Source organism: Eschrichtius robustus, chromosome 12 (genome assembly GCF_028021215.1).
Source record: "Eschrichtius robustus isolate mEscRob2 chromosome 12, mEscRob2.pri, whole genome shotgun sequence".
Taxonomy (NCBI): domain Eukaryota; kingdom Metazoa; phylum Chordata; class Mammalia; order Artiodactyla; family Eschrichtiidae; genus Eschrichtius; species Eschrichtius robustus.
In genome coordinates, this window is record NC_090835.1 from 86,586,510 (window position 1) to 86,606,629 (window position 20,120).

At 42.1% G+C, this 20,120-nt stretch overlaps 1 protein-coding gene across 2 annotated transcripts; it reads left to right on the top strand.

Annotated features, from left to right (window-relative positions):
• Nucleotides 1-2,052: 2,052 nt before the first annotated feature.
• ZSCAN31 (zinc finger and SCAN domain containing 31) lies at nucleotides 2,053-14,276 on the top strand. Of its 2 annotated transcripts, XM_068557047.1 has the most exons (4): nucleotides 2,053-2,124; nucleotides 10,399-10,872; nucleotides 11,680-11,830; nucleotides 12,365-14,276. In XM_068557047.1, exons 2-4 carry the CDS (start codon nucleotides 10,492-10,494, stop codon nucleotides 13,138-13,140), a joined length of 1,308 nt encoding a protein of 435 aa, XP_068413148.1. In that variant the 5' UTR covers nucleotides 2,053-2,124; nucleotides 10,399-10,491; the 3' UTR covers nucleotides 13,141-14,276. The 2 variants fall into 2 exon arrangements, with proteins under 2 accessions (XP_068413148.1, XP_068413149.1); XM_068557048.1 differs by lacking the exons at nucleotides 2,053-2,124; nucleotides 10,399-10,872 and adding an exon at nucleotides 10,895-11,184.
• Nucleotides 14,277-20,120: the final 5,844 nt, after the last annotated feature.

Genomic DNA, 20,120 nt, shown 5'->3' on the forward strand with positions numbered 1-20,120 from the left:
CTAAATATTGAATGAAATAATAAATCGGCTCTTGGATTGTTCAATAATCTAATTAATGAAGAGCAGTGTATCACTCAACACAGTGAAAAGAGATTTAAATTTCTTGCACATTTGACATAAAATACTGACACTGACGATGTCTGCTACTGACAATGAGGACATCAAAACAATCTAGTTAATGTGTCATCGATATGAGATTCTCAGATTAGTCCTCATACAAAAAACTTAAAACATCCTAAAATCTTGTAGCTCATAATTGAAAGAAACTTGATAGAGGTTTACCCAAATATCAACAATTTAAAATGTTTTTTTAAAAAAATTAATTAATTAATTAAGTTTTGGCTGCGTTGGGTCTTTGTTGCTACATGCGGGCTTTTCTCTAGTTGTGGCTGGCGGGGGCTACTCTTCGTTGCGGTGCGCGGGCTTCTCATTGCGGTGGCGGGCTTCTCATCGTGGTGGCTTCTCTTGTTGTGGCGCACAGGCTCTAGGCGCGCGGGCTTCAGTAGTTGTGGCTCGCAGGCTTAGTTGCTCCTCGGCATGTGGGATCTTCCCGGGCCAGGGCTCGAACCCGTGTCCCCTGCATTGGCAGGCGGATTCTCAAGCACTGAGCCACCAGGGAAGCCCTAAAATTTTTTGATGAGTTATGCCAGAGGATAGATTTTGCTACATTATCTTTTCATTCTTTCTAGAAAAATTTAAATTACAAAATTAACATTAAAAGACAGTCCAAGAATATAAAGCCAACAATTTAGGAAAAAATTATTATAGAAGTGCACCAGGCAGTTAATTAATAAAAATATTTTATTATTTTTCTGACTTTCATGTTTGCGATGCTTTTAAGACTTTAGAATTTGTAATATGTGATTTTCCATTCCAAATCTCCATTTTCATACCTATGTTTCACCCAAATTATATATATTAGATCTTGCACTGTCTATATTTCTCTTTTAAGCTTCTTGAGGGTCAAGATCTGTGTTCATTATTATTATATCCAGTCCTTAGAGGAAACCCTTGGCACAAAGAATGCATTTAAAGAGAATTTGTTAAATGAATGGATAAAAAAATAAATTCAACCTCTTAACATATATTATCTATCCCCTTCTCTCCACTACTGTGGCTACTGCCTTGATTCAGGCCCTCACTATACCTACCCTGGATTCTTGCAGTTGTCTCCTAACTGGTCTACCTGCCTGTAATCTCAAATCCTTCCAGTCTACCCTACACACTGCTGCCATGGTAACATTTCTAGGGGCAAATCTGATCATATCTGCCCAAACTCTCTGGTTAGGGATCCAGGAACAGTAACTGCAGGTGCCCCCTGCTGTATATTCCGTTCTCCAGCCATTGTGATTTGCCCAATTTTCTGGATGACCAAAGTATCTCACCCCATTCCTGATTTTATTCTTTTATTCCATCTCCGGACATTCCTTTCTCTTGTTCTATTCCCCTTGTATTAAATACGAGGGCAAACTCCTACAGTTTCCTGATCTGCTCCATTAGTTTTCCTCTTTGGCCTAATACATACATTTATCTTCTAAATACTTCCACGGCATTTACTATGGTCCAGGGACTATCCTAATCGATTTACAAACATTTACTTCATTTTTATTTCATTTCACATACAAATCAGCTGTATGTAGTTACTTGTTTCTGTCCCCGTGTCTCCTTCTAGACTGCGATTCTAGAAAACAGAGGTTGAGAGTTAAAAATGAACAAACAAAAAACCCCAACAACTACCATCTCTCCTTTGTGGTGTCAATGGGACCAAAGTTAGGAAGCAATGGGCGGTTAAGTACCAGACTGGAGGAACTATGAAGTCCCTTTCGGCCCTAACATTTTTCATTGCTATGACCATCTGATTCCCAGATGCCGGGAGCCACTCCGTACAGAAATCTCGCTGGGTTTCCCCGCCTCTGGCTTAATTTCTGGTTCCGAGCCTTGTAATGAGGCAGTCATAAAGTGCATCAACCTCCGGAGCTCCTAGAGAGAACAAGATCGCGGAAAGGGCTGCTCGGCTTCAGCGACGGGGCTCGGAACGATGACGCATTTCCGGCCTTTGTTGTTTGTCGGTTGTACGGGCGCTGCCGCCCGCGCCACGGATCCGAAGTTCCCGGGACCCCGAAGGTGAGTCCCAGGCCCCTCGTCCCGACCCTCCCGCCCCGGGAAGATTAAAGTCAGTGACTTGGGGTAGACAGGGAGGGGACGTCTGCGCGGGCGTGGCCTCGCCATCCTCTCGCCGTCGCCTCGACACAGGGCTGAAGCCCCAGTGGAGTAGAAGGAGGTCCCGCCCCTGCCCAGGCGGGGCTTTGTGGTCTTGAGCGGAGGTGGGGAGGTGGAGGAGGAGCGTCCGACTGGGAGTCTCGCTCCCTGTCAAAAGCCCGACTCCGTATATACCCAGCACTTTTATTTAACAAGTGTTAACATTATACAGTATTTATCGCATCTATTTTTTCTTTAAGTGTTTCGAAATAAATTACAAGCATCATGACTTGTCACCCCTAAATAGTTTCGTATGTGCATCTCTGAAAATTAAGGACATTTTACATACACAAATCATAACCCCAATATCAACACACCAAACTAAGCCTAAGCGCATTCCCTAGTATTGCCTGACACCTGCTTCATATTCAGATTTCCCCTCGTTGTCCTACAAATGTTTTTTGCAGTTGGTTTGTACCAACTAGGATCCAATTAAAGACCATTCGTTGCATGTAGTTAAGTCTCTTAATTTAAAACAGCCCTATCCTTCCCCTCCCTTCTTCCCATCCTATTGCCTGGTTGAAGGACTTGCCAGTCGTCCCGTAGAGTATCTTCATTTCCGGATTTGCCTGTTTCCTTGTGGTATTTAAGTTGTTCCTCTTTTCCTTGCCTTTGTCATCAGTTTTCCTTTGGAATTTATTTTGCAACACAGGCGGTTTATGATTTTCATTATCTCTTCGTTGTGCTGATGTGCTAGTATGCTGAAGCTAATAAGAAAAACGCGCGGGAATTCCCTGGCAGTCAGTGTTTAGGACTCCGCGCTTCCATTGCAGGGGTCGCGGGTTCGATCCCTGGTTAGGGAACTAAGATCCCGAAACCGCGGGGCGCTGCCGGGGAAAAAAAGGAAAGAAAGGAAAACGCTCTTTTACGCTCTTTACGCCACGTCATGTTTTAATTTTTTTAGTTCAATTAAGGGAGATGAGGACACATCAAATTCTGCAATTGTATCACTCTTTTATCATGTGTTTGTTGCCTGACACGTAATAGGCACTTAGTAAATATTTTTGAAGTGAATTCCTTTGTGGGTTACAGGTAATGCACGGAATTTAGGATGAGTTGTCCTACTTCCTCCAGGAGTGTACCTTATACACATCTTCGAGATTATGGCTTTTATTTCATTCTATTATAATTTTATCTCCATGAGTATTAAACTCCTGTGTATACCCAGCTCTTAGCACAGCTCCATAAATATCTGTCCAAAGACCGAAGCACTTTTTTCAAACAAAAGTTAAGCTGTTTTGCCTTTCAGTTGTATTTTTCAAAGTTAAATTAATTTGATGAATACATTAACATTATACCTAAGTGGTAGTCTTTTGGATCCATTGCAATAGCCTCCACCACTACGCTTTCAACTTTTGCCTTTTCTGCCTCCACTCTCTTGCCTCCGCCTTCATTCCCTCAGCTCGCCTACCATCCAGTAGCAGAGCTTCTTAAAACGTAAACCCGGTCTTGTCACTTACCTTCCTAAAAGCCTTCAGTGGCTTTTCAGTGTAATTAGAATTAAAAAATAAACTCCTGTGCCCTGCATGATCTGGCTTGTCTTATCAGCCTAATTTTTGCCACTCTCCTCTCACGTGGCTGTAGGCACTCTGCCTCCTTTCATTGTTTTGACCACACCATGCCCTGCCTCAGGGCTTTTGAACAGTTCTCCCCCCTGTCCCCCACCTCTACGCTGCAGGGCTCACTCCTTTTTGTTCTTAAGGGCTCACCTCTCACCATCCTATCTTAATAGGTCCTCCATTTATTTGATAACTCAGTGTCTTCCCCATTAGAATGAAAGCTCTAGCAACACAGAGACTGGTTCTCTCTGGAACACAGCCAGGAAGCAGGACAGCAGAGGAAATCAAATAGGAAAACTTTGGTTAATGTAAATGGCAATAAATTTATTGACTATGTTTTAAAAATACAAGAGTCTTAAACCATTTATAGAATTTAATTTCTTTCAGTTGTAGAACTGAAGTCCCTGGTAGGACCAAGGTCTCCCTTTCCTTGCTGGCTGCCACTGTGGGACTGGTCTCAGCTTCTTGAGGCTGCCTGCATTCCTTTACTGGTGGCTCCCTCCATCAGCAAGTCAGCAATTGTGTATCTAATCCTCATGCTTCAAATCTCTGACTTCGTCTTCTGCTACCAGCCAGAGAAAACTCTGCTGTTAAAGGAGTTATGTAGTAGGTTAGGCCCACCTAGAGGTCTCCTAAGGTCAACTGATTGGTACCTTAATTACATCTTTTTTTTTTTTTTTAATTAGTCTTTTGATTGTTTTGTAAGAACCACTAATTGACATTAGGGAAGATGGAAATTTAAATTTATTTATTTTTATTGTTATTATTTTATTAAATTATTTATTTATTTATTTATTTTTGGCTGTGTTGGGTCTTCGTTTCTGTGCGAGGGCTTTCTCCAGTTGCGGCAAGCGGGGGCCACTCCTCATCGCGGTGCGTGGGCCTCCCACTATCGCGGCCTCTCTTGTTGCGGAGCACAGGCCCCAGACGCACAGGCTCAGTAGCTGTGGCTCACGGGCCCAGTTGCTCCGCGGCATGTGGGATCCTCCCAGACCAGGGCTTGAACCCGTGTCCCCTGCATTGGCAGGCAGAGTCTCAACCACTGCGCCACCAGAGAAGCCCCTTAATTACATCTTAATTACACCTTTTATCATGTAAACTAATAATCTTAAGTGACATGATGACAGTCATAGAGGACGGAGATCATGTGACGATCTTAGAATTCTGCCTACCACAGTTCCACTGTTTGTTTATCCTGCAGTTGATGGACATTTGGGTTGTTTCTAATTTGGAGCTATTTTGAATAAAGCTGCTCTGAACATTCCTGTAGTTTTAGCTTTTAGTGTACGTAAGCACTTGTTTCCTTGGGGTATATATCCGAGAGTGGAATTACTAGGTCATGGCGTACACATATGTTCAGCTTGTCAAAGAATGATGAGACCATCACTCAATATCTGAAATGAAAAGACAGCTGGAGAGATATCCTGACTAGGAACAGTCCTCACTAGGTACAGAAGAGATTGCTGCTCTTACACAGGCGTTTTGAGAAGCATGGAGTTCGGTGGGCTGACATCATCTCTGGGGGCTTGGTTTCATGGGACAAACTGTTGTTGATTAGTTGGCTCTCAGAGCTGTGTTTATTGGAACGAGTCATTACGGATTGGCTGATTTTCAAAAGCTATGGGTTACCACTAATTGATGGACTTACAAAAACATGTTCTCTGAAGTGAATTGTTGATTGATTGAACAGACCAGTTCAGGGCTACATTTTTTTTTAATTCATTTTTATTGGAGTATAGTTGCTTTACAATGTTGTGTTAGTTTCTCCTGTGCAGCAAAGTGAATCAGCTGTACGTATACATATATCCCCTTTTTTTTGGATTTCCTTCCCATTTAGGTCAGTTCTGGGCTACTTGATACCACAGCTGCAGAACTTTTTTTATTCTCAAGCTTTAAGAGATAGTTCTAAAGAATTTTCCAAAGTGGTTGTACCCATTAAACTATCATATTAATGTATGAGAGTTCCATTTGCTCCAATTCCTTGCTGATTTACCCTTAAATTATAAGACTTGTATTTACTTTTAGAATTTTTTTTAATGAGGTCTGTTGTTCAGTATTTCTATTCTCCTGACAAACCTTAATACACTCTTTCTACTGAATTGACCATCTACCACATCTTGTTATTATAAAGAATTTTAGTTTTATATTCTTCCCCTTTTGCGTAGTAAAACATTCTCATGTAAAAAAATGTAATAAGGGTTATCCATTGAAAAATTCCACATCATGCCTGCTCCCAACCACTCATTTCCCATTCCCAGAGATAGGTAATGTTGCTTGGGTATCCAATATATATATATATTTTTTCCTTTTTAAAATACAACTGATAATATTTTCACAGTGGTTCTTCACCTTGCTTTTTTCACTAAATGTATCTTGCATTTAGTGAAAAATAGTCAGTCCTTTCATATCTGTACATAAAGAGTTTCCTCATTTTTAAAAACTGCATAGTAGTAGTCCAATATATGGATTACTCTAATTTATTTAACCAGTCCTATATTGGTGGACATTTAGGTTGTTTCCAACCTTTTGCCTCACAAACAGTGCTACAGTAAATAACCTTTTGTGTACATCATTTTACATGTGAATGAATATATTTACAGGAGGTTTTTTTTTTTTCCATAATCATTTAAATTTATTGCCATATTTTGTCAGTTTTTGGACTTATGTTGTTTTCTCTGTTTCATACCTTCTCTCTGAGTTCACTTTTGTTGCTGAACTACATCCTTTAGTTACTCTCTTAGGAAGGTTCATGGGTTGTAAATGGCTTCATTTTGCTCTATTTATTTATTTTTGGCTGGGGGTAAATTCTGTGTGTCAACAGTCATTTCCCCACTCTGCCTTCTGAAATCCATTAATGAGCACTTTGCTGTGTTTCCTTTGTAGGTAATCTGTCTCTTTTCCTCTGGTAGCTTTTAAGATTGTCTCTTTATCCTCAATAGGCTGCAGTTTCACTATATTATGTCTAGGTGTGCACTCTTGATCTGAGAAGTCAGGCCTTCATTTCTGGAAAATTCTTAATTTTTTTTCTCAACTATTATTTCTCAGTCATTCACTACATTCTCATCTTCTGAAGCTCCTGTATATTAATGTTGTATTTTCTTAACATTTTATATATACAGTATGTATATATATTTATGTATTATATATGTGTATATATATGAAAGAGCAGTTAAGAAGATATATATATGAAATATTCTCTCTTTCTTCTTAACTGCTCTTTCATATTTTTCATCTGCTGCATTCAGAGTAAAGCCTTCAGTATTGTCTTAAAAATCACTGTTGTTCTTCAGCTGTGTCCGTTCTGTTGTTTATCCTCTAATGCATTTTAAATGTCAAAGTTTCTTCTAAATCCTAAGATTTCTCATTAGTCCTTTTTTATATCTACCCGATGTTGCAATTTTGCCTGTTTTGGTTTCATTATCTCATGTATTTCTCAAAATCACTTATTTAAAAAATTCCTTGGACTATAAAATAAATTTCATATCAAGTGAATTTCTATTCTGATTTGTTGATTATTTTTCTTAGGGTTAGAGTTATTCATGCGTTTTAGAATTTAGTTTGTAGGTTTATTTTGTGTGGGCAGCTTTCTGTCTTAGATTTCTCTCTCTTCATTCAGCATTATATTTAAGACCCTTTCTGGAACTTACACCCAGTGTTTGAGTGTTGCTGCCCCAAGAAGTTCTTAGGGTGGGCAGATCTAGTATGGGGCCAGCAGCTTCAGGGCTTAGTTACTGAAGATGAGACTGGTCCTGTCCCTTGGCCACTGGGTCCATAGTTTCTGATAAAGCCGTAGCCTGAGTCAGTAGCCTACAGTCTTTTTTTTTTTCCTACCCCCTTTCATGAGTGTGGAAGTCCACTGAAGCCTCTAGCATCAGAAAATATTTCTTCCAAGATTTTCAACAGTCTACTGCATTTGGCCTGTGAATTCAATGGTTTATTTTGTTGGGTCTATTTCCTCTATAAAAAGAGGATATTCAACTTATTAATACTGCTTTGCTAATAATACCTGGTAATTTTTTAATGTTTAGCAATTGCTATGGGCCAGGTACCGTGCTAAGTTTTTCATATGCATTACCTTATATAATTATCACAGTTCTGTGAGAGGGGTGCTTTGGTCAGTCCCATTTTAGAAAGGCCACATGATTTGAACATTAGTCTCTACCTTGCAGTGCTTCTCTAAAGATGATTTTAAAGAACTCAGTCCATTCAGTTTATCAGATGTGTATCAGGTACAAGAGGTGTCTGGGATCTGTAGCAGGTTGGGACATGGCTGGGAGAGGAGACAGGAGACAAGGGAGGACTAGCTGGGAACATAGGGTAACACATACAGATCCTGGGAGCAGAGGTGGCATAGGGGAGAATAGGAAGAGTGCATTTTCTCTGCCTTCTCCCTTCCCTGCCCTTGCCATGGCTTGATGAAAGGAAAAGGGACATAGATAGGGAGAATTCATTTATTTATCCAGAAAACAGGGATAAAGACAGAGTTCATGGTGGCACAAGATCAGGAGGTAAATCCTAAGTCCACCAACTGTGGGGAGAGCAGCACAGCAAATGCAGAGGCTGCCCCACCTGGGGCTTTGGGTCTGTGAGGGGTTGCCTGTGGTGCTCAAGAGAAAAACCTGATCACCATGGTTTCTCAGTAGCGTTCAGGTGCAGAACCTATAGTCACAGAACAATTTTTGCCACATTTTTAATAATAGTGGAATCCGATGTAAATTCATAAGAATTCTCAGGCTTACAGTCTTCCTGGACTGAAGACTCAACAAACCTGATACCCAGATGCTGCAGTAAGGAGTAAAAAAATAGAATTGATGCTGGACATGGACAAAGAATAAGACCCACAATCTTTGTAATGCTCTCTATTCTTAACACTACAACATAAGTTGATATGAATATTGTACTAAAGTCTGTCTCTCCCACTGCAAATCCCATAAAGGCAAGGACCAGGTCTGTTCCCTTTCACCACTTTGACCTAAGCGCCCACACTATGCCAGGCATCTGGTAGGCACATGATATTTGAATGAATGGAATAAATACATTTTCCCCCAATAAAGTATAACTGAGAAACTCTTTCTCAGTTCTCTCAGACCTTAATGATTCTATTAAAACAGGACTAAAGTTATATATAAAACTTAAATTCCACTGCTAAAGTAAACATTGTATCAGTGTAACCACCATTAAACCTCCTAACTTAAACTGCCACAATCCTACAGCATATTCTTACCATTTCCCTCCTGAATCTTACTCAGTATTCCTTTAAAATACAGGTCTAACTCTATGACAGTGAAATAAAAACCTTGATGACCCTCAGTTTTCCGTATCGTAAAGTCTAAACATCTTAGCCTAGAGTTCAGTGTTGTTCTCTATTCCGATGAAATGCATCTTTCCAACCTCATCTCTTGTCATGCATTTTCTCCCCACACCCTATACTCTGTAGTTCAGCCACCAGGACCCATTGCCTGTCCTTAGAGTCACTGTGCAGTGTAACCTTAAATACCTTTGATTCTGTTGTTTGCTTGGCCTGTGATGTTGAATCTCCTCCCATCACCCTTTCTCTGCCTGACAAATTTCTGTTCGTTATTTTAGACCTAATTCAAATGTACTTGCCCCTAAGCCACATTCTTTCACTGCTCCATACCCTGTCAGAATTATGTTTTTCCTGCTCATCACTCCCTAGGTATTCTGTTGAAGCCTCTATATACCACTCATCATTTGGTATTATGGCTAGTTTTATATGTCCTGTTCTTCCCCTAAAGCTACCATATATTGACTATGAGGCTTTTAAATCACTAAAATTTATTTATTTATTTTCTTGGAATAAGTACTTTATTTGAAATGGCTCAACAATCAGAAAAAATACAGAAGGTATTATTTTCCTTCCTCTCTTATTCTGAGTTACCTAGTTCCCTCCCCAGAGGCCACCCCTCTGTATTAGTTTTTCATTGCTATAATAATGTGGTGTAACAATTACAAATCTTTGGCAGCATACAGCAATAAACATTTATTTAGCACATGAGTCTGGGGTTCAGCTGATAGGGACAGGGCTTACTTGTATATCTGCAGTCAGCTGTGAGTCCTCCAGGCAGCTCTGCAAATCTCAGCTAGGCTCACTTACATGTCTGGGGATTAGCTGGCTGTTAGCTGACCTAGGATGGTCTCATCTGCCCCTCTGGGGTGATTTGGCTCTGTCCTGCATGTTTCTTATCATCTGAAAGCCAGCATATCCTCCTAGCAATTGTAGCAGGCAAGGGCAAGCAAGCCCAATCACATAAGTACTTTTCAAGTCTAGCTTGTATCACACTTGCTAGTATCACACTGGCCAAGTCAAGTCACATGGCTGAGCCCAGAATCACAGTGGGAGGGCACAACAAAGTACATGTCTACAGGGAAGGGTGAAGAATTGGGGTCAGTAATGTATTCTGCCATATGCCTTTTTTTCCAATTTCTAAACGTACAGAAGTAAAATACTATATATACCTTTTATTAACATAAATGATAGCATAATACTTATTGTTCTTATACTTTGTTTTTTTTCCCCATTACTTTTTAATTTCCATTAAGACATAATTTTTCTCATCAGGTACATCCTCCTAAAGAAGGTTAAATCAGGGGATCTTAAATCAGTTACCCCTCTGCCTCAGGCTGGAGTGAGCCCTTCTAAGTTAATCCCAGAATGGCTTCAACAGGGGAACAGGATGGACTTAAGATTGTGAAGGTGGAGGAAGACCCTATCTGGGACCAAGGAACCTACCTTCAGGAGAGCAGCTTTTCTGGCCAGGAGGCCTCCCGCCAACTTTTTAGGCACTTTTGTTACCAAGAGACTCCTGGTCCCCGAGAAGCACTGAGCCGGCTCCGGGAACTCTGTCATCAGTGGCTGAGGCCAGACACACATACCAAGGAGCAAATCCTGGAGCTCCTGGTGCTGGAGCAGTTCCTGACTATCCTGCCCGAGGAGCTCCAGGCCTGGGTGCAGAAACACCATCCCGAGAGTGGGGAGGAGGCGGTGGCTGCAGTTGAAGATCTGGAGCGAGAGCTAAGTGAGCCAGAGAACCAGGTGAGAGGAGGAAGATAGGCTCCTGGACACAGAATATTAAATGAAGGGTGAAGTTCAGTGACCCAGGTTGGTTGGCTATAGCCTCATGTATTAGTTCTCTGTTGCTGGGTAACAAATTACCCCCCTCCCTAAGCTTTAATGGCTTGAAACAACAAATATTATCTCCCAGTTTCTGAGTCAGGGTTTTGGGAGCCACTTAGGAGGATCTCTCATGAGGTTGCTGTGAAGATGTCAACCAAGACTATAGTCCTCTGAAGACCTGACTGCGGCTGGTGGACCCACTTCCAAGATGGCTCACTCCCATTGTTGTTGGTAGGGGGCCTCGGTTCTTCACTGGCTGTTGGTGGGAGGTCTTTACCATGTGGGTTACTCCTTAGGGCTCATTGAGTGTCCTCACAACATGTCAGTTGGCTTCCCCAAGAGACAGACAGAGAAATAGAGAAAGAATAAGGATGAAGCCACATCCTTTTTACTACTTAGTCTCAGGAATTATATACCATCACTTCTGCCATATATTCTATTCAGTAGAAATGAGCCATTTTAAGTATAGCTGTCACTCAAGGGGAGAGGAATTAATGGAAGGAGCATCAAAGAACTTATGAACATATTTTAAACCACCATATCACGTTGGGCCACTCTTGTTCTCCCCCTTCTGCTTTTGGGTGTGGACTTAAACTCTGGGTCTTCCACTGTGCCATTGCTCTACAAAATGTCTCATATGGTTCCATATGATCTCTTTCATTGAGTATTAGCCTGGATTCCTGTAGTCCTCCTCTTATGAACCCAAATATACCTACCTGCCTTCAGGCCCCAGACTGTGAACACGGACATTCTGAAGTGCTCTCAGGGGATGCAGTGCATTTGAAGGCCAAGCAGGAATCAACAGCTCTCCAGGTTCAGTCCATGGTGACACAGCTCAAATGTGAATCTTTTGGGCGCCACAAATTTGGAGAACAAGGTAAGGATTTCACAGGTCCATTCAGGGGATCTCTGGTGGTTCAGTATAGGGTAGTAAAGACTGTGGACTCTGGCACCAAATTGCCTGGGTTGGAATTTAAGCAGTGCTACTTAGAAGCTGTGTGACATTGGGCAGGTCAAGTAACCTTCCTGTGCCTTCAGTTTATGCAACTGTAAAAACGGAGATAATCATAGTATGGAGTCAGAGAGTCATTTGAAGATTTAATAAATTAATACACGTAAAACACTTAGAACAGTTCCTGCTTCCTAGTAAGCATTCCACAGTGCCTGCTTGCCTACATCCTCTCTGGAAGCCTCTCCTTCTCTGGGTGACCCCCTCCAGCCATTTCAGCAGGTGCTGATGACCCCTTACTCTGTTGGTCTCAATATCTCCATTTAGGTCTTCTTTACATTACACTGCCAGTTTTGGATTCCTAGAATGTGTGTGCTTGATATGGATCTTCCTGTTCCCCATCCTGTGGTTATACTCTTTCATGAAGGAAAGAGATGACGTTTGATCTATTTATTATTCTAGATGGTGAAACTGTACTTGAAAACCAGGACTTGGCATCAAAACAAGAAGTCTTAAAAGAAATGGGACATTTTGAGAATAACAGACCCCAAAGAGATGTTCCTTTAGATTCTAAGTACAGAGAAACTTGTAAACATGAGAGCAGGGTAGAAAAGCAGAGGGGACACCCCACTGGAGAGAGACGTCACAGGTGCAACGAATGTGGGAAAAGCTTTACCCAGAGTTCAGTTCTCATTCAGCACCAGAGAATCCACACTGGGGAGAAGCCATATGAATGTGAAGAATGTGGAAAGACCTTCAGCCAGAGGTCAGGCCTAGTTGAACATCAGAGGAGCCACACTGGAGAGAAACCCTATCAATGTAAGGATTGTGGGAAAGCCTTCAGTGCCAGCAATGGCCTCATCAGACACAGAAGGATCCACACAGGGGAAAAACCATATGAATGTGAAGAGTGTGGGAAAGCCTTCCGCCTGAGCTCATACCTTGTTCAGCATCAGAGGATACACACTGGAGAGAAGCGCTATCGCTGTAACGAGTGTGGTAAAGCCTTCAGTCAGAATGCGGGGCTTTTCCAGCATCTCCGAATCCACACTGGTGAGAAACCCTATCAATGCAGTCAGTGCAGTAAAAGCTTTAGTAGGCGAACACTCCTTATAAAGCATCAGAGAAGCCACACTGGAGAGAGACCATATGAGTGTGATGAGTGTGGGAAAGCCTTCAGTCATCATTGCAACCTCATTAGGCATTTTAGAATGCATACTGTTGCCAAACTGGACTAATCCCATGGACCACCAGGGCCCCTAAATGAGGTGAACTTGGAAAGTAGGATTTTCAAGTGGCTTATTTTGCTCTTATGAAATTTATTTTGCTTTGGAATGTGTGGCTTTTCTGCAGACCAGGTGCTGCTGTCTCCTGGGTGGATGACTGTTGGCAGTTGCTTGGCAACCTCCTTCTTCCCTATCCCTTGGTTCATTTCTAACGATTGCTCTTAAAGGGACCAAATCTTACCTGGAGATAAATTGGTATGGAGGGGCCATTATTGAGTAATATTTAATATTGAATAACTCTAAATGACTAGCAGTTGTGTATACTTTTTTTTAAGATTGGGTACATTCAAAAGATATTCAGAGATGAGTCTTTTTTTTGTAAAAGTGACATTTTAAACACAATTAAGATTTGGGGGGATAAGAATCATTCCCATTCCCATAGGATATCATTGCCACAGTCTCCCCAGGAATTTAATGGATGATTTCTTTGTTGCTTTCATCAGAATGGGTGGCAAACTCATTTATTAAGCAGCATTACCCATGGTGTGAAACCTATAGATTTGATGGTTTAGAAATCCATGTCCCATTTTGATATCTAACTCCAAATTCCCAGTGCAGGTCATTACCATATTAAGGTTTCCACTTTTGTTATAAATAACGAATAAGATGATACTTTAAAACCTTTTCAGTGTGCCTGTTTTATTCATAGCCTTTTCTGCCACTACCTTTTGAAGGCGAGTCAGCAACTTGGGAGGGCCATTGCGAGCAGCATCATTGTGACTCTATCAAGAAAGGGAGCCTCTGACCTCGGGCAGCTTGCTGCTTAACTGGGGAGTCCAGCGTTCTCAGGCCATTTACTGTCAGGGTTAAACACACAAGTCTGGCACCACACTGTCTAGGTTCAATACCTGCCTCTGCATCTGTGAGCTGTGTGACTTTGGGCAGTTTAATTAAATGCCCCTATGCTACAGTCTCCCTGTCTATAAAATAGGGGATAAGAGGACCTTTCTCATAGGGAACATAAGAATAAATTAATACAAACTTGTAAAGCACTGAAAACATAACTCTCAATAAACGTGCACTATGATTTACATAAAGAAATAATACCATCTAATGAATGTAGGTGGAATTGTAAGTAGCATGTTTGAACTAAATAGAATGTTAAATGGCTCTGCTGACAGTCTCATTATACTTTTCTCCACAGTCAAAATCGGAATCAGAATTTCAAAAGAAGGGAAATAAAAGTTCAACCTAAGAGTATACTGTACTAAATATGTCTTCAAAGTCTATTTTTAAAAAGTTAAAGAAGTCTATATATGTGTGTATATATGTATATGCATATGTATATACATTTGGTTTTCCTTATAGCTTAGGGACCATAACAACAACCAAAAAACTCTAAAATTCCTTGACTGTTTCATTTGTAAATAGAACAGTGGCTAAATGCAGACTACCTAGAATAGTGCTTATTGAATTTTTTTTTTTTTTTTTTTTGGCTGCACTGCGTGACATGTGGGATCTTAGGTCCCCAACCAGGAATCGAACCCATGCACCCTGCAGTGGAAGTATGGAGTCTTAACCACTGGACCGCCAGGGAAGTCCCTAGAATAGTGCTTACTGAATTTTAGAGTATCTACAAATCACCCGAGATCTTGTTAAAATACAGATTCTAATTCAGAAGGTCACAGTGTGGCCCAGGAATCTGCATTTTCAGTACACTTCCAGTGATGCTGATGCTGCTGGTTCATGGAACACACTTTGAGTATCAAGGCCCCAGACAGTCCTGATGGTCCTTCTAATCAGCTAGAGGTGCCAGCAAATCCATTTCCTTCCCATCCTTCTTCCACCTGCAACCTCTACATCAGCATGTTGCTCCTATACCTGTGCTCCCCACTGCCCACCCCACCCTCAGAGGAGTGAGATGCCCCAGAAGTGCAATGGGCAGGTGGGCTGAGTTGGGTTTGGGAAACCAGGCAGTGTTCTCTGCTCTAGCACAGGCAGATTAAGCCAAATCTTTACCTGGGAAGCCTAAGCAGTTCCTATAAATGTTTGCTTTAGGAAAAAGCCGCTGCTACAGAGCTTCCGCTCTGCCTCCTCCCTCCCCTTCCCGTGGGCTCCCAGGGTGAAGGGAAAGCAGCTGTTGCATGTTTAAGAGCACAGTGCAGACCTGCAGTCCTTCCTGTGCTCCCTGAGCATCTCAGGACACAGGGACAAAGTCTCAGCTGCCGTGTTCTTATCTAGGCTGCTACTACAGACCACACTTAACCTTCAACACTGAATTTCAGTTTGGTCTCTCTGAGACTCCAACCCCACTGCTCAGACAGCCCCTTCCTCTCTCACCTACCCAGAAAGGCAAAGAAAAGCTCACAGAGGAGAAAGCAGTCACAAAAGAGGCCCAAGGAGTAAAGGAGAAAAGCAAAGGGGAGGAGAGGCCTCCCAATGAATGAGAGACAGGAAGGGAGAGACAGGGGGAGAAGAGAGGGCCTGATAGGGTAAGCCTGCAGCAAAGAGAAAGTTGAAGGGAGAATTTGGGAATGTTGCAGGTTTTTTTCAGTTTCTCTTTCACCAATCTAGTCCAAAATGTCGCTGATACCACTCCCCTGCTTTCAGCCTCATTGACAGTGTCATCAAGGATTTTCAGTGCCTGTGATCAGCGGAGCACCTAGAGAAGAAGGGAAGTTCAGGCAGTGAACAGGGCACTCAACCAGTCAGCAGCATCCGCCGAGCACTGCTATGGGCTAGCGGACGCTGTTGCAGGGATTTGGGACACAGCAGAGAACCCTGCCTGAGAAAAACAATAAGTATAATAAATAAACGATATAGTGCAATATATAGGTGATACAGTGCTTTGGAAACAGAAGAAAGTGGAGTAGGATAAAGGAGTGAGGTTTCATTATCTAGGGTGGTCAGGGGAGGCTTCGTTAAGAAAGAGGCATTTGAGCTAAGATACAGAGCAGATGAGGGAATCAGCTCAGTGCTACCTGGGAGGGTAATCCAGGAAGTGGGATCAGCTGATGAAAAGGCCTTAAGGTATAGACTAAAAAGCTTTCCCATGGGGTTTCTCAGATGATCCTCATGGAGAGTGGCCAGGTGCAGGGACTCTGCAGGCAGCCAGAGCCTGATGGGAAGGAAGGGCGGGGAAAGCCGCGGGGTGGGAGAATGAGTGTCTTGGTAGCAGGGCGCTGCTGTGGTTTGTCCCTGTCCACTAGTGTTGCTGTGGACGAGTTACTTCACCTCTCTGTGCCCAAGTGGGAAGACAAGAAGGCTAGACGGGTGTGTGGGGCTCTCAGGGGTGAGGCAATGCAGGCGACCCCTTCTCTGGGTCTCGCGGTGCTGCTCCTCTGATCACCAAATGAAATCCACTTGTGGGGCAAGTCGGGGGCAGGATGGGGTGGGGCTAGGAAATGGAAGGGAAGAGCCAGGCTTGTATGGAACAGGAGGTCCCAGGATTTGGGGGGAGCGGGGGAAGGGGGACAGTTTCCTATTTGCCTCTTTGCACTGGATGGGCCCAAAGCGAGGAGGCCGACGACATGAAACAGCTTCCGAGCGGCCTAAAGAGACAGCGGGAAGTGTCAGCCTAGCGGAGCGGAGAGAGGGTCCGCGGTGCTCCTTCGGCCCAGGTCCCAAGGCCCCACCGGCGTTTCAAGAGTCTCGGTCGCGGGTCGGCCCGGCTCAGGTGAGTCCCCGGGCGAGCGGGGCGGGCGGGGGCGGTGCATCGGGCTCCAGGCTAAAGTCCAGGAAATAGGGCGCGCAGTACGGGGTGGGCCAAGAACCAAGGCCGGCCTTCCAGGAATAGATATACCACGACTACTACTAATAGATACTTCTGTAGCGCTCACCACGAGCCTGGCACTGTTCTAATCGCTTAACAGGAATTAACTCATTTAATCGTCAAAAAATGGTCTGTATACGGGAATTCCCTGGCGGTCCAGTGGTTAGGACTCCGCACTTTCATTACCGAGGGTCGGGGAACTAAAATCCCGCAAGCCGAGGGGAGTGGCCAAAAAAAATCAATATGATTATTATCAATTCCATGTTAAAGAGGGTGAAACTGAGGCACGGAGAGGTTAAGTCACTCGCTCAAGGTCACACAGCTTGAAGGCCCCCTTTGTGCTCTTGACCCCATTTCAGTAAGAAGCTACAAAGTATTACATCAGTGCTGTCAAGGCTGTACTGGATTCCGTTTTAACTGCTACCCTAGTTAGAATTGAGAGCACCGTTTCTTTAGCAGTTCTACTGATAGACATTGAGGTTGTGTCCTGTTTTCACTATTAGGAACAACACTGCAGTGCCAGGTCGTGTACTTGCCTCCTTGAGCACAAGTGTTAACACTTGCAGCACCATAGCATATGCACATTTTTTAAAAGCTTTTTTTTTAATTACAAAGAATTTAAAACGTTGACAAAGACTGAAAGAATAATATAATGAACCCTTACATGCTCATCCACCTTCAACAGTTAGCAACTCTTGACCAGTCTTGTATCATGTATGTCCCCATCCACCCACTCCCTTCCCTTGTTATTTTGAAGCAAAAACATATACTGTTTTACCTGTAAATATTCCAGTATGTATCTCTAACAAATACTTTTTAAAACATAGGCATAATACCTTTATCTCATAAAAACTTAATAGTTATTCCTTATGTCATTACATATCCAGTAAGTGCTTACATTCCAATTCTTATATGTATATATATGTTTAGTTGAATATGTATATCATATATCATATCTATATATATAAATGTTTAGTTGAATCAGGATCCCCATTATGTCTACAACATGTGTTTGACTGATAGGTGTTGTCTATTTTTTTGTTTGTTTTTGGCTGCGTTGGGTCTTGGTTGCTACCAGCGGGCTTTCTCTAGCTGCGGCGAGCGGGGCTACTCTTCGTTGCGGTGGGCGGGCTTATTGCGGTGGCTTCTCTTGTTGTTGCTCCGCGGCATGTGGGATCTTCCCGCATCAGGGCTCGAACCCGTGTCCCCTGCATTGGCAGGCAGATTCTTAACCACTGCGCCATCAGGGAAGTCCCTCTTGTCTCTTTTAATTGGATTTCCGCTCCATTTCTTTCTTCCCATTGCATTGTATTTGCTGGGGGTGGGGGTTGTTTATCCTGTAGTTGCCCCCAGTATGCATTTTGACAAATGCTTCCCTGTAGTGTACTTTCACATCTTTCTCTGTTTCTGTTTCCTGGAAATTGGTAGTTCAGTCTGGAGGCTTGAACATATTCAGGTTCAGCCTTTCTGGCAAGACCACTTAATCATGGTGTCGCTTTCTTCCATCAGGAAGGAATGTCTGGTTTCTCTTTGTGATGTTAGCAGCCATTGATGAATAGTGTCTCTATCCACTAATTCATAATTGGTGGCAAAATCACAATATTCTAATTATATCATTCCTTCTTTATTCACTAGAAGAATACTTTTTTTTTTTTTTGGCCGCGCAGCACGGCTTGCGGGATTTTTCAGTTCCCCGACCAGTGATCGAACCCGGGACCTTGGCAGGGAAAGCACGGAGTCCTAACCACCGGACCGTCAGGGAATTCCCTAGAAGAATACGTTTATTAAAAGAAACTTTTTCTTATCATCTATTTGGTTACCAAGTGTTATAATTCACATGGAAAAGGCAGGATAAATCCTTGATTGTTTCCTTTTATTTACCAGTTTTCAGAATAGTTAGTTGGTTCTCTAGCATTCTCTAGTGGTGACCAATCCAGTTTTTAAAAATAAGAGTAATTATGAATTCATGGATGTAAACATCCTTAAAGTGTTTCAGTCCACTGCTGTCATTATCTTTATTGATGCTCAAATTTTCCCATCTTCAAGTGGGAAGTTCTTCAGGTTGGCTTCTGACATTAGACCCTCATAGTCAGGAACTTCCTTGCTTTATGGTGACAAGATGTTTCAGGCTTAAGTCATATAATTCCTGCCTCAGATCTGGATTCAGCCATTTCTCCATGGAGCCTTGGTTTCTTCTTGGGGAAACAGAATTTCAAGACCACAAATTGGATGCCAGGGGATGTCCACTGTTTCTAAGCCGTTTTAGTAGAAAGACCTAGGGCATCTATATTTTATTGATACTTCCAATTCAAATTCAGGACTATAGGGTATTTACTTCTCTTACATTTGTATCTCCTTTTGTATTAGTTATTTCTATTTCAAAACTTAGTAGTTTAAAACATTATCTCATAGTTTTCATGTGTCAGGAATCCAGGTATGGCTCAACTGGGTCCTCTGCTTCAGAGTCTCTCAAGACTGAAATCAAGGTGTTAAACAGGGCTGGTGTCTCATCAGAAAGCTTGACTGGGGAAGGATCTGCTTCCAAGTTCACGTGGTTGTTGACAGGATTCTGTTCCTTGAGGGTTCTTGGACTGAGGGCCTTAATTACTCAGTTACTTGCTGGCTGTTGACAAGAGAGCCATGTAGGTCTCTTTAACATGGCTGCCTTTATATACTTTTAAATTTTTATTGAAGTATAGTTGATTTATAATATGTTAATTTTTGCTTTACAGCAAAGTGATTCAGTTATACATATATATATATATTCTTTTTCATATTCTTTTCCATTATGGTTTATCAGAGGATATTGAATATAGTTCCCTGTGCTATAAATAGGACTTTGTTTTTGGGTTGTTGTTGTTTATTATTTTATTTTTATTTATTTATTTATTTATTTTTAGATTTCAGTTCCTATGGATTTTTTAAAAAAATTTTATTTTATATTGGAGTATAGTTGATTAACAATGTGTGTTGGTTTTAAGTGTACAGCAAAGTTATTCAGTTATACATATACATGTATCTATTCTTTTTCAAATTCTTTTCCCATTTAGTTTATTACAGAGTATTGAGCAGAGTTCCTTGTGCTATACGGTAGGTCCTTGTTGGTTATCTATTTTAAATATAGCAGTGTGTACATGTAAATTTCCAAACTCCCAATCTATCCTTCCCCCCCACCTATCCCCCCAGTAACCATAAGTTCATTCTCTAAGTCTGTGACTCT